This window comes from Siniperca chuatsi, linkage group LG4 (genome assembly GCF_020085105.1).
Source record: "Siniperca chuatsi isolate FFG_IHB_CAS linkage group LG4, ASM2008510v1, whole genome shotgun sequence".
NCBI lineage: Eukaryota > Metazoa > Chordata > Actinopteri > Centrarchiformes > Sinipercidae > Siniperca > Siniperca chuatsi.
Genome location: NC_058045.1, coordinates 472,716 through 498,957, shown reverse-complemented (window position 1 = coordinate 498,957; position 26,242 = coordinate 472,716). Strand labels below are relative to the sequence as shown.

General features: G+C 39.3%; 1 protein-coding gene across 1 annotated transcript in view; it reads right to left on the bottom strand.

The window, feature by feature from the left end:
* The window catches only part of LOC122875064 (cytosolic carboxypeptidase 4), a 338,163-nt gene that overhangs the window by 174,041 nt on the left and 137,880 nt on the right, over positions 1-26,242 (bottom strand). Inside the window, exon 11 of the mRNA XM_044193824.1 lies at positions 17,271-17,387. Coding sequence (XP_044049759.1) covers positions 17,271-17,387 — 117 coding nt within the window. The remainder of the gene's footprint in view (positions 1-17,270; positions 17,388-26,242) is intronic.

Genomic DNA, 26,242 nt, shown 5'->3' with positions numbered 1-26,242 from the left:
ATCAATTTCATAGAACCAATAGCAAGCACACCAAAAGTTGTTACAAAAAATGTCCGGCAGGTGTCGCACTGTGTGAACCTCCTCATCAATAGGTTTGTACACTCAGTGTCTCAAAAAATAAATAGAAATGTGGATATGTTGACAGCTAGACAAAAACAACAACAACAACAACAACAAACAAACACATGGAGCCACTTGATCACAGATCACTTGATTGTCGTCTCACCCAGGTGACAATTGTGAAAATTTGTTGCCTGCTGAGGCAGAATATTAAAAATATATATAAAAGAAACTGTTTCACATGGGACTGGAACCCCATGTGCCCAAACTAAAGACAGCTGCTTTTCCACCAAGCTCTCTGTGTTAGGAAAATATCACTGGAGATATCAGTTGAGCGAGGGAGTGTTATTTCAGACCGCAATCTACTCAATAGAGATTTACATCTGTACTGTCTCTTGTGGGATTCCCTTATACTTGAAGATGCACATAATCAAAAATGTGTCTAATGTTATGCTTTTACACAGTTATCTTTTACACATAGTATTCTTGGGGTTTATTGAGAAACGCTTCCAGTTTCAGCAAGAAAGAAATTGTCAAAGTGTAGGATTTTTCCTCACTTGTTCTGTATTTATTTAATGTTAAAGGCCCTGATAACATATTTTCTTAATCAGCTTTACTCAGGTAATGTATTTCTGTGTTTAACTAGAATTCAGGTAGGCCTAATGTCTTTCTGTGCATGGAGGGGGCTGCCATAGCACTGGCTGCAGATGTGTTTGGTGTTCACTTTCGAATAAATAAAAAATACTGTTTGAATATGTGTGTCAATTGATTGTGAGCTTGTCATTAATTTCACACAGGCAAACATACAGATAATGTGGCTACAGTCCAGTGAGAGCTTGATTCTAACTGATACTACCTAGATGAGATGTCCCAAACAAATTTACTGCACAATAGTTGTCTTCATATGATGCCCACTGGCTGTGTAGAATATTCACTGCATAAATGCCTGTCTGTTTTTTTTTTGTTTGTTGTTTTTTTGGCTAGCTGTCAACATATCCACAATTCTATTTATTGTTTGAGACATTGGGCTTCATGCATGATTGTTTTCCCCACCCACCAATGAAAATGAAACATTGAATGGTAAATTTGATTTGTCAGTAACAAAAGAAAACAAGAAATTAAGATACATTTTTGTTTCTTGTTTTTTCCCTAAAATTAAAAAAAGAAAAAATGTCCTGTTTCTGGTTTTTGCCCGCACGGTTAAAATGTACTGTATGTGTATTTGATCACAGGTTTCACTCTCTCCAGTGATATCTCACCAGAAATTATCCTAATATAGATTGCTCAGTGATAGGTCATGGGTCCGTGATGCTGGGGACTGGGGTTTGAATCCCACAGGGGGCAGTTTTTTCATTTGTGCCTCGGCAAGGCTACCATGAACTTTTTGGTGGGCAACAATCTCAGCCTCAACAGGCAAAACTTGTAGTCTCGGCAGGTGACAATTGTATTCTCGGCACACATTTTTGTAACGTGCCTGTTGGATGGTACACTACATTTCTGAGATGTTTATGGTCCACTTGGCTTTCCATACTGAGCAGCTATTTTTGTTCACTCATGCCTCAGATCAGCCAGGAGTCACCCAGCACTGACCTGCCAGCACTCTTCCCCTTGCCATGTACACAATGCTTTTATGTAGCGTGAAGCGCTTTGAGTAGTTGGAAGACTAGAAAGGTGCTATACAAGTACAGTCCATTCACCATTTATGAGAGTCTGTTTATATACAGTCTGTGGCTGAAATGTGAGTTTCACTTTCAAATAGATTACAACCTGTTTGATCCTCTGACTGGTCATGGTGTTTTCTTTGTTGGACAACCACAGATCTCAGCAATTCACTTGGTGCCTAAAATGTTCAAGACTTTTTTTTTCTTAAAGAAGCTGCTAGACTGTCGAAATCTGATTCAGTACTATAGCTTTCGTGCTTGGTCTAAATAATGTATATTGGGTGTCTGGTAACAAAACATACAGCTCATTTTAAAAAGTAAAGCTTGTGTCACCAAGCCAATAACACAGTGCACACTGACATCATCTTTCAAAAAATTAAAAAAACACTTACAAGAGGAGTACAGTAACACAGACATCCCCCCCCAAAAAATATCATATGCGTCATTTTGGACGCTAACCACTCACTCATGCAAGTCATTTATGAGAAGTTAAAGGTGAGCTCAGGTGCATCATGGCTTGCCAATTCACTATGAATAATCAAGGTTGACAGGGGGGTCTTTTAATATGTTAGTGGCATTAAAATCTTGACATGACAACTTCTACAATTTACTAATTGCCAAACTGATTTATATTTTATTAATGCGAGAAATGCGAGAAACGCCCAGATTCTGCAGACACTGCAGATGTTTGAGGACTGCATCATCACAAATCAGATCTGACACTAGTGTGCTTTGTTTCACTGATGCCATGCTGTCATGTTACAGTACAAACCATTCTCTGTGCTTTGGTTTCCAGTCAGGGGCACAAAATGTTTTGCACATGATAGAGACAATATCAGCTGTCAGATAAATTAACTAGAGCAAATAGGTGACACAAGGTTTCAGCACAACAATCATTGGTTTCATTTTCATCACAATAACATGCAATAAGCTATGCTGTAAAAGTGTCTTCTCTATGGGAGATATAGTTTATGATATTACATGGTGTATTTGATGAAGAAAACATGCCTCCCACTACAATAATCAGTCAGTGTATGCTCTGTAGTGCAGAGAACATCTCAGGATGATAAAACCTTTCATCTGGGCAGCTTTATATATATTCTGACATATTAGCATGAATGTGCTTCCCATTAGTCAGATATTAGCACATTTATATTGAGTCAAATCAGACGGTATCCTATGTTTTATGACATGAAACATTATCATGGACCGAGACACTCGTTCATTATCTCCAATCTGTCTCTGACAAAATCTATTTCTGTCTTTCTTTCTCAACACACACACACACACACACACCCCTCTCTCTGTCACACACATGACTCAGGAGCCACATTTAGAGGAATCAAAACAGTCCTGTCACTATATGTATACACCTACAGTACATTGTATTTATTCACACCAACCATGTGCATAGACGAAAACATGAAAAACATGACCATCTGTGATGGCGCTCACACCTTCCCAAATCTTAGATTTACCACTCACCAGTGTTAGCGTCAGTCGCTAGTACGACGCAGTAAGATATTGTTCTCAGTGCTTGCAAAGAGGAGAAAAACTGATAAAGAGAAAGAAGAAGTGGAGGGTAAACACATTCATTCTCTTGCAGTCCAGCACTAAACCTGTGCTCATACTGCAGATGCCTACCTCTGTCTGGCAGACACATGCTCAGCTTTAAGGCACTGGTTAGGCTAAAAGTGCCATTCAGTTTCATATGTACTTAAAGACTAATGACTGAAAGAACCTACTGAATGTACTAACTTGCTTGTAGAACCTGTAGAATAAAAAGCTTATAGAATTTGCTACAAAGCCTATAGAAATGCCTAGAAACACAACTGAACAAAAGGACAGCCATTGTCGTTTTCATGTTTTTATTCAACACCCCCACCCACACAAAACAGCATGGCAGTGTTCCGACACAGCTCTGGCAGTGGTGTGTGTGTGTGTGTGTGTGTGTGTGTGTGTGTGTGTGTGTGTGTGTGTGTGTGTGTGCGTGTGTGTGTTCGTGCACATGTGTGCAGGCAGACAGTGGAAGTGCTGTAGCTGCAGAAAATAAAAAATAAATAAAACAACCAAGCTACCTTAAAATCCCAGTTACTCAGCGTTATGACTGCCCAATCGCAACACTGCTTTAAGCGATACAAAAAAATTCAGTAAAGATTGTATTCATTCACAACCAAACAAAACTTTCAGACAATGAAGTATTAGTTCATTTTGAGGTAACATCCACCCAATTTTAAAGTCCAAAAGAAGTGCACTTACGCTGTCAATGCAAATAATTAGTTGTGACTGACTTCTACAGTACTGTCCATTTCACAGGTCTCTAGTGGTAACAGGTGAGAAAATTCTCAGTCTGGTCAAACTAGTCAAACTTGAAGAAGTCATTATTCAACTGCAGTAGAAGTTGGTTTTCAAAGTTGTGTGAATTAATTCTTCCCTTTCTTGGTCTAAAGATCAATTCAGCTGCACTAAAAAGCCTTTCACAGGCAGCAGAGGCAGGCAGGGATGTGTTTAACCTGAGCGATAGGTTGGAGACAGCTGGGTAAGATGTCAACACGTCCATACCTTCAGCTGTACACATCAGGTATGCATCCTGTTGTTTGGCCGTGTGTGTACATGCTTCATATTAGAAAAGAAATCGTCTTCATCAGAAGCGCTTGAGGAGTTGTCAGCAGAGGCTCATCATGGTCGGGAAGATGTTTCTTGATGTAACTGAGGCCTAAATCAGAAACAATTCTAGTTTTTTATTATTATCTTTTTCATCATCATCATAATTATCATGATTAAGTAAGTAAGTAGTTCAGTGTTTAAAAAACTGAAAATGAGAAACTGACCATGGAACATGTAGGGATTTTTTTCTTACCTAGTTTGAGGACGTCTTCATCACTGGTCCAGGATGTTTTGAATTTTGGTTGAAGAATGGCTGCCGCAATCAGCTCTTGGTCAGACATAATTTTCCCAAACCGTTTCATCAAACCGTCTTGCAGGGCATCAACTAGCGGCTTGCAGAATCTCAGCGCCACTCTTGTTTTCTTAAGCTTGGTGATGAGGGTGGTGATTGTAGGGAGCAGCCATCCCATCTGAATGTTGGATTCTCCCCGTAGTGTTGGTATATTCACCCAAAAAGGTCATGTCAGCTGGACTGTACCTAACACACACAAAAGAAAACAAAACAAAACATCATTCAAAACATCTTGAATAGATGAATGAATAGAACCACTATGCATTCAGGCACATTTAATCTAAAAGACCAGTTATTTTAGATAACACAGGATGTGATGTAATTATTCCTTGTCCTTTGGACAAATCATGCGGATAGGTTCAGAACTACAACTAGCAAGGTAAGGGATTAGTGTAATAAATCTAACCATTACTATTTTTTTATTTTTATTTTTTTATCACAAGACTTCAAAAAGATAAGTACTATTATTCGTTGGAAATCTCTCTACAGGGTCAGCATAGAGGTACGTAAGTATTACTGCAGGTAATGAAATAGAAAGAGAACACACCCAGACAAACATTCACTACTTACATGGGAACATTGAGTGCAGCACAGACAGCTCTCTCAGCCCCCTCTTCTTGATCTTTGAGGATTCTCACGATCCGCTCCACAGCCAAATAAAAGGAGTTAGTTGCGTTAGGCTGTATCAGCTGAAGTTTGCAGTGCTCTTCAACCACCAGTAGTGGACCTTGCAGTCCTATTCCAGAGAGCCCGAGACTGGGAGAAGGCTGACCTTGACAGCTTCTTGTAGGCCTCTGTCCTATTTGCATTATTGGCATCCACTGTAGAAACCAAATTTAGCAAATGGCAAGCGCACCGATGATCCTTTGGCAGTTGGTACTGAAGGCCATCATCTTCACCCATAATGGCTTCAACATTGATGAATTCCACTTCCATCTCCTCATTATCAGGCCCATCATCTTGAGTTGCTTCTTCCTCGGTTGCCTCTTCAGTTACATTGTTGTTTTCATCTTCTCCAACAACACAAAATGCTTTAATGAAGTTTGAGCCATTATCAGTTGTGGTTCTGATTATTTTCTCACAGATTTCATATCCTGAGTGTATGTCATTCATCGCACATGCGAAGGCATTAAATGTATGGGCACCCTTCAACTGCTTGCATGCAAGACCAACAGAATGCCTCTCAAAACTGCAGGGATCCAGCCAATGCACTGTAACTCCAATAAAACTCCTTCTCCTTGCAGTCCAGCAATCAGTTGTTGTGGCTATGTATGCAGTCTTCCTCATTGCTTCTTTCACCTGCTCCTTCATCACTGCTGTGGCTTTATTGATGTTGTGCTGCACAGTGGTTTGAGATATGACTATGTTTTCTGGCTATAGATCTTGGACAAGGCTTTGGAATGACAGCTGTTCAACAAGAGAGAAGGGCTGGAGACCTTGAACTATGAAGTTGAGTACTGCATTGTCAACATGCTTCTGAGGGACTTGCTTTGTTTCTTCAAGCTTCATCTATTCGAGATTTGAGGAAGATGTCCGAGCCTTAGATTTTCTCTTGCAGTTTATATTTCTCCAGCTGACATCCATGCTTCCTCTATAAAACACAGTGTTTAACTTCAGTTAAATAGGCCCTAGGTTAACTCAGATTACCATTGAAAGGATAAACACTTCATAATGTTGTAGGCTAGGTTAATTTTACCTCTGTTACACAAAATTGCCTGAAATGGGAAACAGCTGGATGACCCTCCCTCCTCCCCATTTTATTGGGACTGGGTCCTATGTGAATCCACTGCCTTCTCGTGTTATGTTGTTGTTACTAATAGGCTAGTACTGTGCTTATTTGACTAGATTAAAACATAGCTTTCTGAAAGGACTTTAGTTAACGTTAACTCGGCATTTTCGCTAGCTAACTATTAGTACGCGTCAGCAGTGGATTCACAGAGCGCCCGGGCCCAATACGAGAACTTGGCGGGCAAATCTATATAAATCCATGAAAGTCATTTGACATGCTTGCTCAGGTTGGACAGAACATTTTTGTAGGCAGTGATGAAGTTTGTGCGTGGTAAACAGAGCAAACATTTAAAACGATATGAATCTTTCTTCATTTAAAAACATGGACTTCAGATATGGCCATGGATGCGCCGGTGAGGAATCATCGTCTTTATCTGCCGTAGCCATAATTACCACCACCAAGTTTAAACTGAACCGTTCAAAAAATGCAACAAGCACTTTGAACTTGACTGACAGCGTAGGAGTAGTTTACTGTTGTTGTTATTGTTTTTTCTCCTGTGACGACGAGTATGGCCTATTGCATTTTAGTAAAGACAAGAAAATGAATCTGCTGCCTTCAAAGCTATGTCTCAAAGTAACGAGTAACGGGAACCTTTATAGAAATGTAGTAGAGTCTGAAGTACAATATTTGTCTTTCAAATGTAGTAAAAAGTCACAAGTTTCCAAAAAAAATTAATACTCAAGTTACTCGAAAAGTTTACTTAAGTACAATACTCAAGTAAATGTACTTCATTACTGTCCACCCCTGATTCTGATGGCACTGTTCCAGACCTGTGGTCTTGTGGAAAATGCATATATCTTAACCAAAAAGTTGAAGTACCCCTGGATTAGACCATAATATCTTGTGGCAAAAAAATAACTTTTTATTTGAAGAGAGAGAAGAAAGTGTTCTAGTGGAGCAGGGGGAAAGCACCACATAACTGTCATCACTAGTCGAGATGCTACTTCACTAGTGGGGGGATCAATCCACTAGTGGGGTACTGTTGTCTTAGCACTAGTCAGTGGTGGACAAAATATTCAGATCATTTACTGTACCTAATTCAAACTACTTCTTTACAAGTAAAAGTCCTGCATTCAAAATGTTCCCTAAAGGAGTACAGAATTCACCAAATGTACTCGTGTCAGAAGTACGAGTACTCCGTATGCAGCAGAATGGGTCCTGTCAGGGTTGGATTTTTACATATTATACTATTGTATTATTATTACTGGTGCATTAACCTGTGAGCAGTATTTTAACAGTTTACCTGATACCTAGGTGGAACTGACTTTAAAAACTGCATATGTTATGGCCTGTGCCCTAACCGTAGAGTTTCTCTGTTGGCTCTCCCTCTCTCCACGGACTCCTGACTCATCACCCAACACACCTGCAACTCATCCACTGATCAAGCGCTGGAGCCCTGGTTTCCCTTCCACTCATTGCCACATCGTTGTTTTCAACACATGTGGTAGTTCACGCCCTCGTCCCTAGAATGTCATTCCAGTTCCTTTGCTTGCTTGTGAATTGTGCTCACCTTGGTCTCCCTGTGCTCAGGACCACTGCTTACCCCTCGGTCTCCATCCTCTGCCTCTCTTCCCTCAGTCCCATCAAAAATCTGGTGAACTGTACAATAAATGCGTCTTATCTCTAACTGACTTCTCTGTGTCTGAGTCTGCGTTTGAGTCCGCTTTTGTAAATCAAAACAGCATATACTGTTTGATAGTTTAATTTTAACAATGCACCATAGTTTATAAACTCATACGTTTGGTTTGAGAAATCCTAATTCGCAAAGTAACCAATAACTGTAGCTGTCAGATATAGGTAATAGAGTCAGAAGGACATTATTTCCCTCTGAGATGTAGTAGAGTAGAAGTATAAAGTAACATCAAATGAAAATACTCAAGTAAAGTACTGTACCTCAGAATTGTACTTAAGTACAGTACTTGAGTGATTGTACTACATTCTTTACATTCCACCACGGTCAATAGTATTGGCAGTAGTAGTATTGTGCTTATGTAAATGTAGCAAACTCAACACAGCTTGACTATTTCTCATACTCTTTCTTCCTGACTGTCACTCGCTCTAAATTCAGTCGTGCTTACTGGCGTAAAGTGAAAGCTCCATTTATCAACAATGATGTTTTCTTCAGGAGTTAGTAGAGAACGAAAACAAGTGAATATTGGACTTCCATTCATCAGGTGGACACAAACACTACTCCAAATGAATGGTAATGTTGGCAATAACATTATTGCTAATATTATTCCCCCAATTACTTAATGCAGCTTTAAATTACCAGAGTAGTAGGATATAATACAGGTGTATAAATCAAAGCACAAATACAAGATGCAGCACAGGTCACAGCAGGCCCTTCAGAATCTCTAACTGTGTCACGTTGACATTGCCTGTATTTGATCAAACTGAACTTCTATCTCAAAGGACAAGATATATCCTCTCTCTTTATAATTAGTCATGTCTACCTCTCCTAATAGTCATGACCATGTTTGAAATTAACACACACACACACACACACACACACACACACAATGTCTGTCTCTCTCTAATCAGTCATGTCCTCCTGCAGTAACAGCCATGTAAGTCATGATGATATTCTGCCTATTTCATGCAGAGCACCCTGTCTCAACACTCTCTCTCTCCCTGTACTTTCTTCACTTTCTTGACACTGATTTTTTTACTACCACCTATGATGCTCCCTAACAACAAATCAAATCAGTCATAATTCAACAACTCCCCAGACCTAAACAACCGAATGGGTCATCAGTGTCCTCCAAAATAATCTGTTTAAGTGTTTTCTGATCTGCCACCTCTGTGTTTAAAGTCAGTTTAATTTGGACAAGTTAAACTACTCGGTTAGGGTTAAGGAGCCATTGTGGTCCTGATTAAAAGAAAACAACAATGACTGTTGTTAGGAGCAGTGTTGGGCAAGTTACGAAATATAGTAATTAGTTACAGTTACTAGTTACTTCTCTCAAAAGTAATTGAATTACTTTACCATTGCTGCATATAATAGTAATAGTAATTAGTTACTAGGGAAAGTAACTTTTGCGTTACTTTGTCTGCTTCAATTCCCTAATTAATGCACACATAGCTATATTATTTTAGTGACAACTGTCAAAATATATCTGTCACTGTACCCATTATCACTGATGGGAATTTACTACCCGATAACCAGAGGGCAGCAATGACTAGCGTCCCACCTGTAAGCTCCACCTGGTTAGACAGTAGATTTAGTAGGCGATGACTCACATGAAGCTGGATGCATGTTAACAGAGTGTTGCTACAGTAGTTGCTGAACCCAAGTGTCTTCAATTTATCAGAAACATTACAATCACTATGATGAAAGCAAGTTCACTGTCTGCTGTCCTTTGCTGTTGTCCAGTATTGTCAGGTAAGACAAAAGTAACAAGTCTGTTTAAATTTCAGTAATTGTAATTGTATTACTTAATTTGAAAATGTACTTAGTTACATATCTTGTTACCGCCAACACTTGTGGAATTACAATAACGCATTACTCCCAACACTGGTTAGAAGACAGGACATGTCTTCTAACTGCAGTCCCCCCTGTTCCACGGTGCAGTACAGACAAGAGAATGTCAGACTGTATGTCTGTATTTGTATTTCAATCAGAAAGTGGATGATAGTTAGCCTAGCTCTATAACCCCTGGCTGCAGCATGCGGAATGGGGCGCGGTCAGATCGGTCGGGGCTGTACATCTGATGGGCGGGGGGTATGATATCCTAATGAGACAAACAGCACCATCTGCTGGATGACTGCAAGAAGTACAAATATAAATCTGTACTCAACTAAATATGATGGTAACTTATATTTAAAACAACTTTCCACCAATTAAATGCCTAATTATTTTGAATATAACTTTTTATACCACATGTGCAATGTGGTACTATGTACATACAGTATATACTGTGCATATAATGTAGATATAAAGTAGATATATTGTTTGTCCCCAAGTCACATGCATATTTTTATATTCAGTATATTGTAGTATATTTAAGTTCATTATTTTATATTATTTATTTTAATAATTTATTATTTATTTAGTCAGTACTGTGCATACTCATATCTGGTCCATTTATTTGAAATGCTACATTGCACTTCATTTCATAGAATGATAGAAAAGCAAATACAGTTATGACAGTTAAAATTAGAGGCAATGTTTAATCATGGAAGGGAACAACCGAAGGTGAGAAAAATATATGTATTATGTACTGTTGTTGTTACTAAACAATCAAGGTCATTAGACTATTCAAGTTGTCATTATTCTAATGAGGGCAACTATAGCCATCACATATGCACAAAATGTAAATGGATTACCGAACTCCAAGTGTACTTGCAAGTGTTTTGCTGTTACATACTATCAAAACATAATGAATGTTAACATTTAGACTATATTTCACTGGGATTTGCAATTTTTGGGTCGATACATTTTTTTCCCTCTAATGTGTAAATAATAACCTATCGTCACCTTGGAGCCTAAGAAACCACATCCACTTTTCTCAGTTGAAATGTTAAAAAATAAAAAAATATGTATAAAAAAATTGCCACATGCAGTACTCAAACCTGAGTCTCCTGTTGAAATAATGTATGCATAACCAACTCTCTTAATAATCTTAATCTTAATACTAAACTACTAATATAGAAATGTTTCACTCTTTATATACATCACCTGACTTTCTCATTTTATACTAATGTAATGAACTTCTCCCATAAAAATGTCCTGGAAGCTTCTTGTTGGTAGCACACAGCCTATATAGTTCCATACATAACATTTTATATGAAACATTAAATGCGTTGAAATTACGTCTTTGCCTACCAGTGCAATATGACTGGATTCACACTGATAAATATAGCCTCTCTGTCAACCTACAACTGAACAAATTATCAAAATGATTAAACATATGTGTGTTTTGTGACACGTTGATGGTATAACCACATTTTAGCTAAATGAAAAGAGGGCAAAAAGAGGTCTTAAACGTTCAGACTGAATATAGTTTTCAACTAGAAATCAAAGTTAGAAAACCGGGAAGGGCAATCCAATCAGAACGGTCAGACATCCAACCCGCCTTTTATCCGACCCCACCCCACTCCATGTTTCGCAGCGAGGACCCTTTCGCCTAGCTTGCTAACGTTAGCACTGATTCCCACTAGACTCTCTTTCATGGGTCCAGATGTGGTGATAGTGAATGACCAGACTGATGGCTGACACAGTCTTTGACAGTCTCTATTAATTTAATGTGTGCATAAATATCAAGAGATTTAAGAAAATGTGCTCACCCTAATTTTTTTTTGCTTGAGAGTAAATGTACTCTTGGGTCAGATCTTATGGATTACATATGTTTATCATGCTACCCAAACATCAGTCTCCTGTAATGAATGTGTATAGCTCTATATCTAGAACCTAGAATATATCTAGGAATAGTGATGTGAGGGTTATCTGAGCATCAGCCTGTTGTTTACAGGTCAGTGCTTCTCTTGGGGCAGAAATTGCAGAAGTTTCAGACAATCTATGAAATATATTATTGTTATTGTGGCCCTATGTTGTAATTTAACAACCAGTTTTGTACAAAGTTGTGGATCTCCTGTTCTGCTAATATTATTGCATATCACATTAATTTGTTACTGGCTTATTGTATATGAAGCTGACTCTAGGGTAGACACTGTGTCCTAAAGGAATTATAATGCAGCCTAATATGTATTCAGCAATGCTGTTCTCAGGCAGGAGTTGTACTTTTGGTATTTGTCACATTAGCTCATTTAACTGTGGGTAATGCTACTTCCATTTCCATATACTTTACTATTGCAGTTGCTGCTCTTTGGGAAGGATGTGTATTATATGTGTTATGCTAGTGTAGACTGGTGGTGATGCTCTTCTGTCTCATTCTGTCACATGCAACCATCAGAGGAACACAGCTAATTTTCCAATGAGTCAGTAATCCATTATTCGGTGCCATGAGTGAACGTCTGTGAATAACATTTACAAACAAAATTAACACAACTTCAGCCACTGAGTTCTCCTCCTGTCAACCTCTCTCTCTTCACCCTACTAAGCACCAGCTTATTGCACATGCGCCAACGTGCATGCTGCCTGTTGCCGTAGCTCCTTCTTATTGTCTTAAGAGTTTCCCCTCAGGGATCAATAAAGTATTTCTGATTCTGATACCTGCCTCTGCTGCTTATAAAACAGATTTATTGCTTTTTTTCCTCTAAGGAGGAATCTTCAATCTCCTCACCTACAAAGCTCTTAATGGTCAGGCACCATTGTATCTTAAAGCGCTCAAAATACCATATTACCCCATTAGAACGCTGCGCTCCCAGGATGCAGAGATACTTGTGGTTCCTAGAGTCTCCAAAAGTAGAATGGGAGGCAGAGCCTTCAGTTATCAAGCTCGTCTCCTGTGGAATCAGGTCCCAGTTTGGGTTTGGGAGGCAGACACCATCTCTACATTTAAGAGTAGCCTTAAGACTTTCCTCTTTGATAAAGCTTATAGTTAGGGCTGGCTTGGGTGAGTCCTGAACCATCCCTTAGTTATGCTGCTGTAGGCCTAGAATTTGGGCATGGAGTAACAAGTTAGTTCTTAATCTATCAAAAACAAAATGTATTGTATTTGGATCAAATTTCAGACTTAAACATAAGCCAGTTAAACTTGTCTGTGCAGGGAGTGCCTGTGGAACAGGAAGAGGAAACCAAACTCCTTGGAGTATTATTAGACAGCAGATTGAAGGTCAAAGCTGGTCAAAGCTGTTGCAGCTATGGGGAGAGGTCTGGCAGCATTTTCCACAATGTTCAAACACTAGGTCTTTCTCATTTGGATTACTGTCCAGCAATGTGGTCAAGTGCATCAAATAAAAATTACAGTTAGAAACGAATCATTCACACACACACCGAGGGCACAGTCCTCTGGAGCAAGTTAGGGTTCAGTGTCTTGCCCAAGGACACTTTGACATGTGGGCTGGGGGTAGCTGGGATCGAACCGCCGACCTCCCGATTGGTGGACACTCTACCACTAAGCCACAGTCACCCAGAATGATGATGAATGTGCAGCAGGAGTGCAATTAATAAAGGATTTGACAGAAAAACTGTTTCACATGTATGACCCTGTACCAGACACTGGCTAAAACAGCTGATTCATCATGGGAGGCTCTGGGGTCATGGGTTAAAACGGTATGGAAGACCACCGATGGCGAGAAACACAACTGTGTATTATAACGAACACTTAAAGGCCTAAAAAAGAGGAATTCAATTAGTATTAGAACAAGCAAAACAAACACACATGAACATCATGGCAAGATTGAGCTTACAGCTTTTCAGTGTACTGTGTTCCAAAGAGAAAAATAAATAAACAAACAGGCCTGTGAGAAAGAGACAGTGGCATATACAATATACAATACTGTTGGAAATGCCAAATATAAATGTGAAAAGATGTACTGTGCTTAACCCAGCTTCTCTCCTCCGAACTGCTAAAGGAGAACCACGAATGTGTTGCAGCAATAACTGAAGTTTGCTCTAACAGGCTGCAAGACACACCCCTGCTGAATGCAGAAGTAGGCTGTGCTACTTCCCAGACAAGTAGCCATATGCAAATGTGATGCGCATACTAAGAATAATGATCCCATTTCTCAAGGTGCGCAAAATGCAGCAGCAAAATGCGCAGCAAAACTAACATTATCTACTCTACAGTTCACAAGTGTTTCACAGGAAATAACACCAGAGGCAGACCTGCAAGACTTGCAGAGCCAAGCAACACCAGAAGAAAACGCATTTTGGAAAAAGGCTAAAGCCTATAACAAAAAAAAGGGTTTGGTACAGCCCTAATGACAAACCATGTCTGCCTAAATATGTTTCCATTCTATGCAAAAAATGACACATGGTAAAGACTCTGTGCTTTGTGAGATCCATAAAACAGGTGAAAGATTCCCTACCACGAGAGGCCGATGGGAAACTCCATAACCTGATTCTAGGGGACTGTATTGTGGTGAAGGACTCCAGAAGGAAAGGCTGGAGGGCACCTCGGTGGACAGGATACCCGTACCCACATACTCGCTACGATGCTATATGCTTCCAAGCTGATTAGGAGGTTTAAACATTGTAAAACGTTAATTGTTGATAGATTGCTCAAGAGATGATAGCAAAAACTGCATAAAGCTGAAGAAGTTGACTAAGGGAAAAAGAATGTGTGTATTTTTGTAATGATCAAAGATGTTAAGTTACGGATTTTTTGTGTGAACTTCTGATACTATGCAAGACTTTCTGTATTTTTGATTTAAGTCTAAAGAATAAAATGCTGAAAGGGGGAAAGTGTGGTGGCAAAAATACAGCAAACACACTGACATGGTCAGTGTATACTCCCATTCCCAGGTAGTGAGTGTGTGTGAATGATTAGTTAGTTTCTTTGGACTGATGAGCAGTTAGTCAGTTAGTTTGTGCTTTGAGTGGTCAGAAGACTAGAAAGTATGACTTCTAACCAATCAGAATGTCCCAATGAGCAGGCATACAGTACCTTCCTGCTGAATGAGACAGCTCTCTGCAACTGTGATGGTAGTTGTACCTGCTTGCAAGTGTAATAAAGACATCTTCTCTCTCTCTTACAGTAAAATTTCTCAACAGCAGACTGAAATCCCATGAAAAACAACAACAAAAAATTTCTAAACATAGCACTTGACATATTTAATGAAGCTGATGTGCTGATGATTCTTGTAATTTTTGGATTGTATCACATGGTTTAATGCAATTATTGTAAGTCGCTTTGGGGTATCAGCTAAATAAATGTAACATAATGTAATGTAATAAATAAAAACACGGTTGGGAGTGTCACAGATACGCCAGGCTTCACCAGCCACCAATCACCCACACCTGCTCCCAATTACACTCCTGCTCCCCATCAGTTCCAATCACAGCCAGCATAAAAGACCTGCACTCACCTCAGTATGTGTCCAACCTCGTTTGAATCCAGGACTCTATGTCACTCGGCATATTACCTTTTACTCCTGTCTCCAGCGTTACTCCTGTCTGCCTCCAGTGCTTCTCCTGTCTGCCTCCAGTCATCTCCCTGCCTCCAGTGATACTCCTGTCTGCCTCGAGTGATCTCCCCGCCTGCCTCCAGTGATCTCCCTCCTACAGACTTCCCTTTCTCCATACCCTCTATCTCGGGCTGTCATTCAATAAAGAACATTCTGGTCCATCTCGGTGTCCCCTGCCTGTATTGTAACAGGTAGATGGTGGTTCACAGAAAAGGACATCTGATGTCTCTAAAAACATGTTTCCTTGTTTCCTCTCTCCTCACATCTTTTCCTGCATCTTTCCTCGCGTCCTCAGTGAGAGGGACTAAGATACAAGGAAAAAACACAAGTGAGGGAAACGAGGAGACAATTAGAGTAAGGGGATTGGGATGTACACTGAGAAAATTTTTATTGATTTACTCATCTGGAGTATTTCTCCACATGACTGTTCCTGTAAGGGATAAACTTGTGTTGGAGAAGTTGAGATGTGAAATCATTTTCCCAGCCTGACTGACCAGGCCGCCTCAAACCAATGACCTGTAGCTGATAATTCAATTTGACTGTCACTCAATTTTCAGAAAAAACCTCCTCAGCTCTTGTTCCATTTGTCAGTTTTTCTGTTTTCACAGGAATATTGTAATGGAAGAAAAGGTCTGATCAGCCCCCAAATCCATGAGGGGCCATTAAGGGGGGCATAGTATTCTCTGTAAGAATGTGCATCAGTTTAAATCTTTTCAAGTGTCATCATCCTGCTCACACTTGCTGTGTGAGTGGTGTTACTCAGCCAAGGAGCTTATGTACTGTATTTGCTCTGATTGTCTGGTGATTTCATCCTTGTGCAACATCCTCATTCTTTTTTTTTTTTGATTTATGTATTCTCCAAAAACTGTGGCTGCCTATCTATCACTACTTGAATTGTGATGCAGATGTGGAATTTTTTTACATCTTCTATCAATAAATAAGAAATATGTAGAGGATTGCAATGCTGTTAAAAGGTCAAATGTAATTAATATGGATATTTGTGATTAGTAGTAATTGGGTTAAAAGTGCAAAAACACAAGTATGATCTTTTAATGAGGTGATTAATTAGGTTTGAAAATGTCAACTACATATATGTAGACTTAATCCACAGTAATATTAACTCTATATGAAAGATTTGATGACTTGCAATAGTTTCAAGAAATTCTTTAAATGTCCTTATTAATATGCACATGTATACCCCAACCTGCTCCAAACACTTATCACATCATCTGTTCCACAGGGAGAGTCTGGTGCAAGGATTCTCTCATGGACGGTTGATATGAATATAAAAATATGTCTATGCCCAGAGAGTGTTCTCAACATTGAATATGACATTTCCTATGAACTCTGTCATGTTTAAATAGTGTATTCCAACAGAACTCTTATGGTAACTTTAAAATTCAGCATTCTCATTTTGTATTGATGTTGATTCAAGTTGAAACAATTTTTTTATATGTAAGTTTCTAGCATACTGTAGCATCAATTGAAAGTTAAGTACTCATTTTATTTGCAGCCTCTGCAACACAGAGTGGTAAAATGTCTATGAAGCTACTGTATAATATATTTGTGTAGTTTGATTTGTACTTGACTTTGTCAACTTTTTATGTCAAGTACAAAGACAATAGGCCTCAATCACAAATTATTTATTTTTTTCTCTTAAAGTGTTTCATAAAAACTGAACAAGAGAAAAAGAAGGACATCTACATCTGAACCATGAAGCGTGAGCGGATCTCTCATTGGTTCTTATGCATGTGCAAACCTCTGTGTGTACCTGGAAGTCATGTGAGAGTTCAGGACAGAGGTGACTGTACTGTGGCAGCAGCTCTGTGGGTCTGTCTGGATCAGGACGAAGACGAAGTTTGTTCAGATCAGTCTCCAAGTCGTCATCCTGGACAGAGAAACACACACACACGGTGACTCATAGCAAATATGCCCCAATGTGAAAATCTCTTGACACCAGCCTTTATCAAATCTTCTCTTTAGTGATACATCAGTATTTTCACATCAGCCCATACTACAACACTGAAGCTTTTTTATTGCTGGAATTTCATATCAGGCATTGTTACATTGAAAATGGGCATCAGAACAGATGGAGGGAAACTTAATTACAGACTTAAGGCAAGGACTCAGGAACAAACTGTTGAAAAGGGAAGCAGACCTCTGAATTACTAGAGAACACTGGACAAGAGTGCAGGGCTCAGGGGGCTGGACCCTGGCTAGGGCAGAATGTTCCTTAAGACAGTCCACAAGAAAATGGACTCAGTTGTCCTTAATCATTTCTCTGTCTCTCTGTCACTCACTCTTGTCATTAATTTCTTTATCCCTTCACCTCCTCCTGACCACTCCGTATATCTTTTCTTTCTCCTCTCTTCTCTTTTTCCATCTCATTTGGGTCTCCACCTCTTTTCTCCTCTCTTCCCACCCATCGTTCTTTTCCCCTCCTAATCTGCTCATTACTTTTACCTCTCTGCAAATAATAACATGTTTAGGGAGTAAGTATATCTTCTTTTCAGTCTTAATCAAGCTTATTTTGTTTGATTTAATCTATCTTGAGTTATAGAAGTGCACTGGCACATGACTGTTCTGGTTTTGACTCTTCCATCATTTCATGATAAAGAAGAAATGAGAATTAAGTCATCTGCTCAAACAGCTTATGTCTGACACAGCCACAGGCTTTATGTTTCATTTATACAGGAGGTGTTGCTAAGCAGCACGTTAGCAGAAGAGCAGCTTCAGTGCTCCGTCTGCATATACACAGGATCGGTTCAGGAACAGTATTGAGTGCAGGTCACCTGCGTTTTGCCAGCACTCAGAGCCCAACACACAATCACTGTAGTTACAAGCGTAAAACAGAAGAATTTTTTGAAAAATTTAAAGCAAATTTAAAGCAAATTTTATCAAACATCAACAGAAAATTGTAAAAAAAAAAAAAAAAAAAAAAAAAAAAATTCAAGCAAAGCTGAACTTTTAAACTATTACTGAACTATTAAAATAATAGTATATACTGTAGAATATGAACTGCATTTTTTTCTTTTTTCTTTCCTCATGAGTTTCTGTTGTGCAAATGAAATTTTACACGCATAAGACACAGGGCTGTCCTGCTGTATTGTTAGTGATCTTAGAGCAAGATACACACTGTGTATTTTTTTATTTTGTCTGACACGTTTCATTAATAACCATCAGCTGTTTTTTTCTTCACTGTCAGAGGTTTGTCCATGTCATGCTTCACATGTCAATTTGTTGTCTGAATAAATCTTGCAAACATGAATTTGGATAGCCTTGTTAGCATTAGAGAACTTTTGTTTAGTTTTGGTCTATTTAACTTAAAATTTGCTCAACATTTGTCCCCCTGGTCATGTGCACCCCCCACAGTGGCTCGATGCCCACCCCCCAGTTTGAGAACCACTGCTCTAGTTCAGCATTACAATCTGACCAAAAGAGGTTTCACTAACATTCCCAAATGTATCTTACATTTATCATGCTCATATTTTTCTGACTTTTGCTACTCACATTCAAACTATGTGACAAGAATTGGAAATGTGATGACTTTGGTGACCACACAGGAGCTCTACAGACAACATGTCACTTGCTTTGAGGTGTGTCCAGTTAAAATGTCACAGCACCAGGTTAACTGATGTCTGTCTTTGTCTGGTATTGAAATAATTTAATGTGTAATGTGCCATGGACACAGTGGGCAGACACAGTGCTCAATTTTGATAAGCTAAGGGGGGTTGTGTATTATTTTAAGATAACAGCATGTTTCTGATGTAGTGTTTTCATCCATATTCCAAATGAATGTAAGATGTTGGATGTTAACATAATTTCTATCTTTACAGAGAAAACAAAACTAATGACACATGAAATGGAGAGCAGAGGAAGAATGGATAAAGATTAAATTAATCAAGAACTATTTGACAGAATAACAACAAAATGAGAGGATAAACATAAAATAACAAAGACATAATCATTTCTAGTGAGTTTCTATTTAAATAGTGTATCACCCTACTATTGTTATTGGTCAAAGTCTGCATTTCACTTAATATGAAAATATCTAATGTGTTTTTTAGGAAGTAATTAAATATAGTCCCTACCATAAAAGCTCAAAGGTAAGTCAAGCCAAACCTGAATCTCTTTTCTCTCAGGCAAAAATAGAAAAGTTACAACTGGATTTTTGCTGGGAGCTGTGACAATAAAAGCATTTGGACAAAGTGTGTAGATATACCCATGTTACTGATTCACCAAGATGGTGGAACAAATATGGAACTTTTTCTGACAAGCTGTATCTGTGGATGGATAAACTGTTGTTTATCCATATAGTTACAGCACATAACTAAAACCCTAAAACCACAAACTGTCACTTTAACGTGCAGTTTTTTGTATACAATTAAGCAAAATGTAAGAGTAAGGCAACCTTAGAGGTGCTGGAACGAAGAGGAAATGAGCCAATTTTCCACATCAGCATGTGTTTCCAGGTGTTGGAAAAGTTGTATAAGGCTTGTGTGTCTCCAGAGGGATGTGTGAAGGTTGATGAATGTTCTTAAGTGATGTCACTTAAGTCATGATTGGTTGGGGAAGAAGACTACAAGTTTGAAAATGTTGGTGGTCAAGAAACATTGTGGGTAATGTAGGCGCCAGGTTTTGACCAGGAAGAATGGGGGCAACTGTGGCTTAGTGGTAGAGGGTCATCTACTAATCAGAAGGTTGGTGGTTCAATCCTGGCATCCCACATATTAAGGTGTTTTTGGGCAAGACACTGAACCCCGAATTTCTCCCAAGGGCTGTGCCTTCGGAGTGTGAATGATTTACTTTCTTTGAACTGATGGTATCTGGGGTGAATGTGATATATAGGTGAAGCGCTTTGAGTAGTTGGAAAAGACTAGAAAGGCACTATATAAGTACAGTCCATTTACAAAGAACAATGATGACGTTCAGATATGAGAGATTGAATCAATCTTTTACTTTTACTCTTGAAAACAAAGCAAATAACCAGAAATAACCATTAATTAACATTTTCCAGAATGTCAAGTTATTCTTTTAACATTACTAGTTTGTAACTGTAATACTGGGAACCAATACCATTAATCTTATTACTTCTGGAGTGTTGGGAAAGCTGTATTGGAAAAAAAGACTGATCTGCTTCCCGTTACAGACCAAAGTCAGGCTAATGTTCCAACACAAGTATGTCTGACTAATGCCTGTTTATTTTCATTTGGTTTTGCAGCAGCCTGCAAACTCAAGTGAGGTGAAAAAGGCAGCAAGACCTGAAACTACACCCCTGTAGGGAGCATCTGGTGCACTCTGAGATGAAAATAGAGGGAAAAGATACATGTTCAGTTTCTTCATTACAGATGCTGTGGGTATCTTGCTAGAGGTAAAAAAAAACAAAAAAACAGTACAGTACAGTGGTACGACCCATGGTATATCCATTCACTGTGCTGAGCAGACAGACTGGAGCAGTGGTCATTGACCTTTTCCAAGCAAACATCCCTTTTCATGTCCAAATGTCACAAACATTAGCCCACAGACACTCATATCATGCCATGAGCAACAGAAAAACCCATCATCAACTTCGGTGACAAATATAATGCATTTCCTATTTCACAATAAAAGTCTCCATGCAATTTCTCTATGCAAAGCTTTCAAAGTGAAACAAGAGCAGCAGGAAGTGATCAGTTTTAATTAGAAGTAACTTAATACAACAGATAAATGCATGATGCAGCTCTAGGAGAGCATTCTGAAAATTAACAAAACACTTTCATTTGAAATGCTTCACAATCGAATTGACAGGTCTATCACGTTCAATAGGCTGGTGACCCCTGGAGTAAGAGTAATTAAGTTCAACTGCATTATATTCAAGTCAATCATTTCTTCTGTCTTGTGGCCTGAACCAGGATTGCAGGTTCTATGATGTCAGTTAGTTAGTGCTTAGCTATGGGCCTCTTACCTGCCACTTCTTTCCCTCTCTCTGCTGCACTTGAGGATGGCTGGCAGCAAAACACACTGGCATGTTGCACAGCATCAGGTGCATTAAGTGCCCATAATAGAGTAGTCAGTATGTGGCGATATGATAAAGTAGCTGCTTTTCAGTAGCATTGACACATATCAACTCTAGGATATAGAACAGTGGTGAATCCTGACACGCAAATAGACGTCATGATACAATGGATACGCTGGATCTACATGGATCTACACTTTTCACACAGGAACCATATTTTTCACTCAAAATGGTAAATTTCACAAAAGGTACCTATAGTTTGAAGGTATGTTCTGAACCATCATTTCTGCTTCCACGGAAAATAGCTTGCAGCAGATGACAACCTGCAGGTGATTTTCGCTGACATGGATAAAGCCTTATGCTAAAGGGAGTAGGAAAGTGAGGAAAAGGACAAGGGAGAGAATTCTATAAGAGTAGCTGCATCAAAAGATGAACTTCTGAATATATCTCAAATTTGGACCTAAACAAGTGGGACATTTTGCAAAATAATATTCAAATAATCTTCAGAAAGGACTCTAAAGAAGAGGTAACCACATTAATCAACAACTTTGGATATATTTTTTAGATCAAAACAACTGTCAAGCTAGCTAGCAACTGCTATCTGCCACTGTTACCAACATTCCAAAGGAGAAACTGCACTGAAGAAGCTAACAGAAGAGAGAAGAAAAATTAAAGGATCCTTGTTTGTAACATTAATATATCTGATAAACTGTGCATAGTTCAGTTTTTGCCAGTGTTTGTAGGCTAGAAACACTTACAAAGTAAATTGTTAGCTTAGCTCCCCTTGGAGAAAACAAGTTGTTGCCACGGAAACCGATCAGAAGGCAGCACAGTACAGCTCTCAAAGTAGAGATCAATGTCCCTCAGACAGTGAAGATGATGAGAGCCCATTAGGGAACCCCACCACCTTGTCCATCTGTGCTCTTGCCACACCTGCGAGTGCCACCAACTAGCTGAAGGAGAGTATGGCCCTGCTGGAACTGGACATTGCTGAATTCAAAGAGCTGACCAGACAACACTCTGCAGCAGCTTAAAGAGGAGCTCCAGCAGCTAAAGAGAGACAACCAGGCCTTGGCATCTGACCACAGAGGAAGTCTAGAGGCACTCAAACAGGGGAACAGTGTGCTCCGTGCTCTGTTAGCCAAATTGATGGAGGAATCGAACCCGAGGTCATCAACCAACAGGGCAACAACCATGTCTTTGGTCAGTCTCCCCTGTTTACCACACCAACCATCACCCATCGGAACAACCTATACTCTGAAATATACCAAAGTGGCAGGGAGGTAGTGCATCTCTGTTGGCCTTAGGCCTGTGCATAGTTAACGGTAGGTTCAGAGGGGACTCTAGGGTGATTCACATACTCCTCAGCTCCTGGGTCGAGTGTAGTAGACCATGCAATAACTGACATGGACCCCTACACTATCAGTGCATTCACCGTCAGACAGCAATCCCCCCTTTTAGACCACAACCAAATAAATGTGTTCTTTAAACTCTCAGCTCAAATGAGTGACACAAAAAGCTGTATAAATTAAATCCTACTTAAAGATGGGCTCAAAACAGTGGAGACAAATTCATCATGGCCTTGAACTCACCTGATCTGATATCAGCATATCAGTATATAACCAAAATCAAAAATCAAAATGCCGACAAATGGTTTGATCAAGAATGCAAGACCATCAGAAAAGATCTGAGAAAAATTGCAAATAAAAAAAAATCTGAACAAATATAAACATACAACTGGAAATAAACAACAAAATTACCCACATGAAACTTCAAGATATTGAAAACGCAATCAATCAAAATCACTTCTGGGACAACAAACTTCAACACAAAGCAAACACAAGCACTACCCATCCAAAATGGTGACATCTGGAGAGCACATTTTAAAAAACTGTACAAAGACATACCAATAAATCTAATTAATCCAGATCAATGTATTATTATGTATTGTATATGTATTGACCACACCGACAAAGTCTCTCCAGCCAAGAAAAGTTTGTGGTCCAGACAGCATTTAAAATGAAATGCTCAAATGCAGCACCCCAGAGATGCAGGGTGCAATGCTGAAGTTGTTCAATATCGTACTACATTCAGGATGTTTTCCAGACATCTGGTGCAAAGGGATCCTTTCCCCTCATTCATAAGAGTGGGGACAAATGAGACCCTGGTAACTACCGTGGCATCTGTGTCAGCAGTTGTCTAGGTAAACTGTTCTGTAGTATTCTAAATAAAAGAATACTAGATTTCCTTGAAGAACATGGCATCTTGAGTAAAAATCAAATTGGCTTCCTCCCAAAACACAGCACCACTGACCATGTATATACCCTTCATCATCATTATCATTATTATTATCTTCTTATCTTATTTATCTGTATATATTTTAATAGCACGGTCCTTCTGTTTATGGATGTTTTTTATTTCACCCATGTTTTGGCAATGTTAACGTCTGTTTCCCATGCCAATAAAGCCCATGAATTGAACAGACAAGGAGGAAATGGCTGTGTAGCAGGAAAAAGTGAAATACTTTTCCTCCTTTTCATATGTTTGTAGTCCTGTTCCTGTTTTTCCTCCCACTAGTACCTCCTTATACCTGTTCTGTCACAATGTCAGCCAATTCCTAGACTCTCCTTTTCCTTTTTCTCCCCTTGCCATGTACTAACTCTCCTGTTGTTTCAGATCCTGCTACTCCCGCATTCCCCATCACCTGGCCTCCCCCACCCACCTGCACACCTATTCTCACTTCCCCATCAGCCCAGTAACATATACCAGCCCACTTCCATTAATTCCCCCCAGATCTTCTATTGTGCTTCTGCCTTAGCATTCCAGCTATGTTCTGTGCCTGCCTGAGTTTTGTCTGTTATGATCCTGTCTGCCTTAGACTTGTGCTCTCTAACCTGATCCCCTATTGGAAAAGTTGGCCTCATCTCTCCTGCCTGCCCGGGTTTGACCTTGAGTAAACTTGAACTTTTTATTTTACAGGCCTAGTCTCACAGTCGTGCTTTTGGGTTCAAACCTGCTTTTACTGAGCCTTTAACTGTTCTAATTTTTCTTCCCTTTCCTTTCCTCCATTGTTCTTTCCATCCATCTCTTGAGCCTCACACTGCTCCACTTGTCCCATCATTCCAGCTTCCATTTCACTTCTCCTTATCGCTGCACCTCAGCTTTTGTAGTGTCTGTCACTCCCTCCTTAGCTTCCTCAGATTCTGCTTTCTCATTTTAAATCCTTCTCTGTTCTCTTGACTTTTTCATCTGCCCAACCTCTTCTTTCATCCACTGCCCCCACAGTTACTCTCCCTCAATTTCTCCCAAGACACTCTCTCCATACTGGGACAGCCTACACTCTGTTTTCCCTTTCATTATTTCTCTATCCCATCGTGTTTTTCATCTTTCTCTACCTCTTCCCTCCCTGCCCTACTGCCATCCCTTCCAAAATATTATCTGTGTTCCTCTCCTCTCTGGTACTCCCCAGGCCTCCTCTCCTCAATGCAGTTGATTGTTACTGAAATGATTAGCTTGTATTATTTGTTTTTTCCTTCGCTCTCCCTCTCATTTGCCCTTGTCTAAACACACAGGTTTGTTCCTTTGGCAGTTGAAGAATGACATCCTATAAAATCCATTTTCCTCATCATATCCACAGAACAGATACAGCCCTATTGTTGCCAGCATTATTACAGTTTTGTATTTTTGTCAAATAACAACAACATTGCCACGACCCATATTTGGTTAGGTTTTTGTTTTTTTATGGGGAAACATTAGAGGTGGTTCAAAATGTTTCAACTTGAATGAAAAAGTTGCACTTATTCTGAAGTTTTATAACTCCAATCAGTGAACATACAAAGATAAGGAGAGGAGTCAGATCTTAGATCAGTCAGAGGCTGAGCTGTAACACACAAACAAGCTCTCCCCACACACTATCGGTGCATACATTGCTACACAGTCGTACAGTCAGTGTATTGACTGTTTGGGTCAAGTAAACACTGACAAAACATTCCAGCAGTCAAACTTGGACAAATAACTAATCTGAGCAACAAATGAAAAGAATTTAAAACCAGACCAGACCATCATTGACTGCAAAGGATCTGACACCAAATATTAAAAATCATGACTTTTTAAAGTTTTAAAGTAGTATATTAAGTCTAAATATATTAAAAGGGCTACAATTCCTACACATGGATGGAAACACTCTCAAATTAGAATCAGAATTAAGACTTACATCTCAAAGTTCAAATCCAGTGCACTGGAGGAAAGAGAGAACACAATGAAATGCAAGGCAAGGCCATTGACTGCATTAAAAACAAATGTCAAAATTTTAAAATGAATTCTGAACTGGACAGGGAGCCAGTACAGGGAGTATAGGACAGGTGTGATGTGCTCGTGTTTCCGACTGTTAGTGAGCAGCATTTTGAACAAGCGGCAAACGGTGAAGACCAGCTTGGTCAACAGCTTGGTTAAATTAAAAGCAAAAACACACAATATGAAGACTAACTCTAAATACACTAAACTACAGAACAAAGGTGGTGTGTGTGTGTGTGTGTGTATGTATGTATGTATTCCAAAATGGCTGCATGGGAAAGCACATCACAATAATAAAACTCAATGAACCAAATCAATACATATACATTCACAAAAGTAACAGTCCTGTGCTTAGCCTTGTACTCAACTATGTCATGTTATGCCCAGTTATATGCTCAGTGGTTGCATTACCAGTACATGGGAAAAGGGAAAAAAGTTTGCCTTGCTGTACTGCT